Source organism: Athene cunicularia (genome assembly GCF_003259725.1).
Source record: "Athene cunicularia isolate RWA chromosome 1 unlocalized genomic scaffold, athCun1 chr1_part2, whole genome shotgun sequence".
Lineage (NCBI taxonomy): Eukaryota > Metazoa > Chordata > Aves > Strigiformes > Strigidae > Athene > Athene cunicularia.
In genome coordinates, this window is record NW_020799092.1 from 4,741,204 (window position 1) to 4,747,341 (window position 6,138).

Sequence of the window (6,138 nt, forward strand, 5' to 3'; positions counted from 1 at the left end):
GTAGCTCTGTTTATTAAAATAAACCCCCAAACCGTCATGATTTTGCAGTTTCAGGAGAGCTGTGCCCCTCCACGCTATGTATTACACACTTCCGTCAGTACTTCCCCTCCCTTGTATCTTAATTCCTTCGGATTTCTTCTCCCCCTGAGAGAAATGCCACCCGCTCCCGCACTTTATTACTCCTCACGCTTCTTGGCGTCCTCCATAACTTGGCCGCCGGCTTTCCGCTCCCCCAGCTCACCGCGGCGGGGGTCTCTCCCGCCCAAGGCTCCGCGGCCTCCCCGCTGTGGCGCGGGGCGGGGCGGGGCGGGGCGCAGCAGGCGGCAGGACACAGGACGCTCCCCGCGCCCTCCCACCCGGCCTGAGCCGAGCCGAGCCGAGCTGAGCTTGGCTTAGTTTAGCGGCACCATGCTGGGCATGATCAAGAACTCCCTGCTGAACACGGTAGAGGCATGGCCCTACCAGGTGCTGAGCAAAGGGGAGAAGGTAGGTGGCGGGGCGAGCGGCCGAGCTTTGTTCCCCCGCGGGACTTCTGCGCCAGCCGGGCCGGGTATGACGCTGCGAGGTGGAGCGGGTATTTTCTGGGCAGCGCTTTTCTCCCAGCCCTTCCGGGCAGCTGGCAGCTTCTGCATCCTCATCTCCTTCCCCAGGAGCAGCTCAGCTACGAGGAGAGGGCGTGCGAGGGCGGGCGGTTTGCTGTGGTGGAGGTGGTGGGGAAGCCGTTTGACGAAGCCTCGAAGGAAGGGGTGCTCAAGCTCCTCAAGTACGTCGGAGGAACCAACAACAAGGGTGAGAGATGCTCCCTGCCCTGCGGGGCATGGAGGGTGTTTGTGGTTGATCGCCACTAGCAGGGGCTTGGTAAAAGTCGAATGGATGAAGGCAATGGCGCTGCGAGCCCGCCTGGCTTGTGGCTCCTGGCACTGGGGCTCAGTGGTGGAGATGGCCCCTCGCTGGGAAAACTTGCTACAGGTCAAAGCATGCCCAGCCAACTCATGCTATGAGTCCACTCCTAACCCATCTCTGTTTCAGAGCAAAATCTCTAAAATTATTTGTTTAAGCAGGGGTGAGTTACTTTGCAGCTGGGATAACATGAAGACAGGCACACATGTATCCATCACAGCTCCTTGGGTGAGCAGTAGCTGATAAAATCCAGGGTATCTGGGGCACTTCGGTTCTGTGATGTGCCCTTGTTGGCAACAAAATAACTTTTGTGACCTTGATGTTTTGTCATACACTCTGGCTATTTTTATTCATGAAAGTTTAATTAATGAGCTTGCTTTTAAATGGTACTTTGTAATGTTTTATAATGGTGCTTCCAAGTGATTGCTTCTAGTTCTCAATTTACTGAAGTATGTGCATCAGTAATCAATTGTAGCAGAAGCTGAAGACCATAGAGTAGTTTCAAGACATATACATTTGCTTGCACACCTTTCTCGGGCATCTGGTAGATGTATAGTCTGTATGGGAGTGGGAGCTGTATGCAGAGGGAAATGGCATTTACAGTAGCATGTTTTGGAAAGGTGATGATTGCTGTTGCTGCAGGAGAAAGGGTGCCTTCTGTAGCATGTGCCACACAGACAGCTATGATATCAAAGCAAAATAAATAGGAAAGTTGGCTTGATCTTAGCTGATTCTGTGGCTGCCTGATCCTGAGGTTTGGAGGTTCTTCAGTGCCATGTGGTAACTCTCAGTAGTAATGATCAGAAAAGCAGCATGCTCTTCCTGCAGTGGTGGACAGCATGGACAGTCCTGTTGAAATACATAACAGCTCTGAGGTTTGGGGCACTGGAACTTGAAGGATGTCTGGAAGCATTGGGAAGTATTTAGGAGAAAGCTGCTGTCACCCAATATTGGCTATGGGCTTACCACTAAGTACAGATGATAACAAGTTAAATACTGATGTAGATTTACATGTGCCACTGGGCTGCCCCAGAACTATAGACCCTGTTGTGTTAGAGGTGATTTGTCAGAACAGTGTCTCAGTGGCATGAGCTATATGGTTGAGAGCCACAAAACCAGGATCATTAATAAGCCATCCAGAGGTTACCTGGGGCCCTTATTTCCCAGGGTCCTTGTGTAGTCAGTGGAGAGAGAAGTTTGGCCCAAACAGAAGCCTAATGTGACTGTTCTGCATGCTCCAAGAGTACCCCACTCTTGACTGACAAGGAGTTCAGTGTGAGAAGTTTTCCTAAACTATATTAGCTTTTGTGAATCCCCTGTTGATTCTGCGAGTTCCTGAGAAAATAGACTTTTTAAAGTAATGTCTGTGTGTCTCTTACAGGGGTTGGAATGGGCATGACTGCTCCTGTCTCCATGACTGCTTTTCCTGCTGAAGATGGCTCCTTACAGCAGAAAGTGAAGGTCTCTCTGCGGATCCCAAGCCAGTTTCAAGCCAACCCTCCTTGTCCTAATGATGAAAGCATTAAGATTGAAGAGAGGCAGGGGATGACCATTTATTCTACGTAAGAATGCATCCTGGGATTTCCAGTCCTAATTGCTGAGGTCTATAGCATGCTCTGAAGAGCAGTGTTGGTTTTACCAGGTGACTTGCTGGACAAGGGGTGCAGGTGGTAGGAGATGGAGGGGTCTTTCTAGACTGAAGACAGTGGTTTATGTAATTTCTTGTCATTGGTCATGCTGCATCAACTTGGAATATGGATTTTTTTTCACTGGGAAAACAAGTGTGGAGGTTAGTCCTGAAAGGCTTTTTGTTTCACCTGGGGAGGTGAAGAGCAGGGGAGGGTGAATATGAAGGTACTGAGTAATTTCTAGTCTTTGAAAACTATTGTTTTCCCCACTTTCTGGGATCAAGATGGTTCTTAGTCATCAAGAATATCCTTTGGTGTGGTTTGCATGAAACTACAGCTGTGAGCTGAAGCCTCATTTGAATGGGCTCATACCAGAGTCCAGCATGGAAACAAGCAGCTATTGAGTTGCTCCAAATCACCTTTGAATGTCTTTGGCTATCGACTGACAACCTGGACTCAAACTAGCATTGCAATAGCCATAAGCTCTTCACCTTGTATTTAACCCCTTGGACGTTCCCCTGCCTCCTTGCTTGAACTATTTTGACTGACTCTAAACTGTCTGGCTCCTCCCTCACCTTCAACAGCTGCCTAGGTCTTGCTGCCAGTGTCAGCCACTTCTGCAAGAACATGCTGTTTTGTCTCAAACCTTGGCTCTGAGTCAGGGTGGTGAGGTGCAGGCTGATGTGGAAACAGTTACTGTTGGTGGGGGGGTCAACATAAAACAGACCAGTTCCAGTCCACCCCTTTTAAATAGTATTGTGGCCTGTAATTGCTAACATCTCTGTTCCTACCTCCCCTTTTTGTTAGGCTAGCTAGAGTTTGGCTTCCCTTCATGACCTGACCTCCAGCAGATTCTTGTTCACACCACAGTGAACATGGTTGTTGACAGCATTGGTGTGAGGACTGTGGGCTGAGCAGACTTAGAGATAACCTCATGTTCTAGTAAGCTGTTCCACTGATATGGCGGTGACTCAAAGGGCAGGGCCGTTCTGCTAACAGATAGACGTGTCTGTTTGGGGTCTGCCAATGAATGACTGCACCCTGGCTCTGCAACCCTTGGGACTTAATCTATCACGATAATGTGCACTGGTTCACAGAGAACAGTGCCTGCACAAGTGCATGTTGGTGGGACCTGGACTGAAATGCTTGGTAAATACACTGTGGCTATATATTGTTCTCCCTCCCGACCTTTCTGTGTTTGATTTCTTTGCAGGCAGTTTGGCGGCTATGCCAAAGAGACAGATTATGTGATCCATGCTGCCAAGCTGAAGTCTGCTCTGGGAAGTGAAGCTGCATACCGCAAGGATTTCTACTTCTGCAATGGTTACGACCCCCCTATGAAGCCTTATGGGCGACGCAATGAGGTCTGGTTTGTGAAAGAGTGAGAATTTGGCTCCCTGTGGTGCTGGCTCGCACTGATAATCCCCCCATGCTGTATTACTGTCCTCTTCAAAATAAACTAATAATTTAGCAGAGACAGAAACCCATCATTCCTTTCCTCCACACCTATACCTTTGTCTTTTATGGACCAACCATTTTAGAAGAACACTGCAACCCCCCTGTGACGGTCCTGCTTCTTCGTTTTGGACCAGGTCCTCAACGACACAGACTCTTGTGATCTCTCTGTGGCTTGCTTTTATCTCTCTTGTGCTCCCAGAGTTTGATGCTGAGACAGCCAAAAGTACTTAATTAGCAAGACTGGTGCCTGACAGGAGTCACGTCCAAGTGCTGGCAGGCTATTAGTCTCACCTGAGGCAGGCAGGGGAACATGACAAAAGTGCATACAGAGACTTTTTTTTATCTTCTTGAGCTTGCTGCAGCTGTAAAACATTGCTTTTATCTGTGCCGTTTTAAAAGGACTCTAAAGGGACATGGGTGTTGCTACCAACACAGTGCGGTGAAAATAAGCATCCTTTAGATTGACTCATAGTGTGCAGGAGAGCAATGCTTCTGTCATCTGACTGAGAAATGTCATTTAGAGGAAGATCCAGGTTTCTGTTTTCAGGTGTCCTTCTGTCTGAGGTGAGACATTTTGAGGTGTGTTATGTCCTGTTCTCAGATAGCAGCTGGACAGCGTGATGTGGAGACCCCAAGATCACTTCTCCTCACCTTCCTGTTATTTGTATGTAACACTTCTTTAAAACTAGCCTACACAAGGGCCAGAGCTGAAATGTGTGAAGTAATGTAATTGAATTAGAAAAATACAGGCTGTGAAAAAAGCAGGTGCCTATTGTGATCTGAGGGTGCATTTGAAGAATGAGCATCTAGTTGGGTGCAGATCTTCTAAAAAACCTCTCTTAGATAGTGTTAGTTTCTGAAGACGTACTTAGAGCAGCAGTCTTCTTTAAAGGAGGAGGAAAACCTGGCTGTTCTTGAAAACAGGAATTTATGTCAGATAACAAGTAGACTTTTGGAAACCTCAAATGCAAATGAAGGGGTAGGTCTTGTTTTAAGAAGACTGTCAATGTTTCATTGTTAGGTATCAAACCAGAATTTTAGCCATTGGCTCTGTCAGGGATGCAGCAGGATGCCCGCAGAGGGAACACGCTCACATACCATGCTACTATGGGTACTTGTATAATTCATTACCTCCACTGAAACAGCTGTGCTCCTCTAATGCTTAAGTGTCCCAAAGTTCAGGCACTTTCAAAAAGCTGTTTTCCCCCTGGAGCTGAAAGAGATTTGTCAGATGGCATCCCAGGTTCTGGCTGGTCAAGCTGTTTGATCTGTGCCTGCTTTCTGAGAACATAGCACTAAAAGGAAAAAATCTGAGGTTCTGATGTGCTTTCCTTTTCTCTCTTACTGAACCATATAAGAGCTTTGCTGTGGACCTCACGAGAGAGTTTCAGGCACTCGTGTGCAAGAGCAGCTAGTCAGGTTGAGTAAAAAGGGCAGAAAGACTTAAAAAAAAAAAAAAAAAAAAGGAAAATTGGCTGCAATTAGTGATTGCAGTGCAGGGGAGGAGGAATCAAAAGGGAAATCAAGGCAGACAAAGAGATAGGCTTTTGAAGGAGCTTTTGAAGGAGAAAACTCCCTTCTAAGGCTGTCCCTGAATCCAAAGGGAGCTATTCATGTCCCAGATTATTTTTACCTGTGTGGGTGGGGAATGGAGAGGCATAGTGCTGCCCAGTTTATGCATTCTCAGGTTAATTTTTGAACTTGCACGTGGACTGTGGATACAGTCCTTTCTGGGCACTAGTGGTGAATGTCCTGCAATGATCAAAATACTGAAATTTCTCAAAATTTCTCCTGTGAAATCTCAGATGTTAAGACCAATAATAAATCTGGTATGCACAGAGCTGCAAATTTCAGCAGCATGGAGTTTTTTTCATAACATGCATACTTTCTGAACAGAGAACGAGAGCTTCTGACCCAACATTGAGAGCAATTGCATCTGTAGGCTTAGGCAGTGTAGTCCTGCTACTGGTGTTTCACATGCAGTAGGCAGGGTACAGTTTCATAAACAGTCTTAACTGTTATCATAGAATCATAGAATGGTTTGGGTTTAAAGGGACCTTTCATCTAGTTTCAATGCCCCTGCCACGGGCAGGGATGACTTCTACTAGATCAGGTTGTTCAAAGCCCCATTCAACCTGGCCTTGAACACTTC

The 6,138-nt window shown here is 47.1% G+C and overlaps 1 protein-coding gene across 1 annotated transcript; it reads left to right on the forward strand.

Moving 5' to 3' along the window:
* The first annotated feature begins 361 nt into the window (after window positions 1-361).
* HEBP1 (heme binding protein 1) lies at window positions 362-5,911 on the forward strand. Its single transcript, XM_026868565.1, has 4 exons — window positions 362-486; window positions 651-789; window positions 2,282-2,462; window positions 3,742-5,911. Exons 1-4 carry the CDS (start codon window positions 409-411, stop codon window positions 3,911-3,913), a joined length of 570 nt encoding a protein of 189 aa, XP_026724366.1. The 5' UTR covers window positions 362-408; the 3' UTR covers window positions 3,914-5,911.
* The last annotated feature ends 227 nt before the right edge of the window (window positions 5,912-6,138 follow it).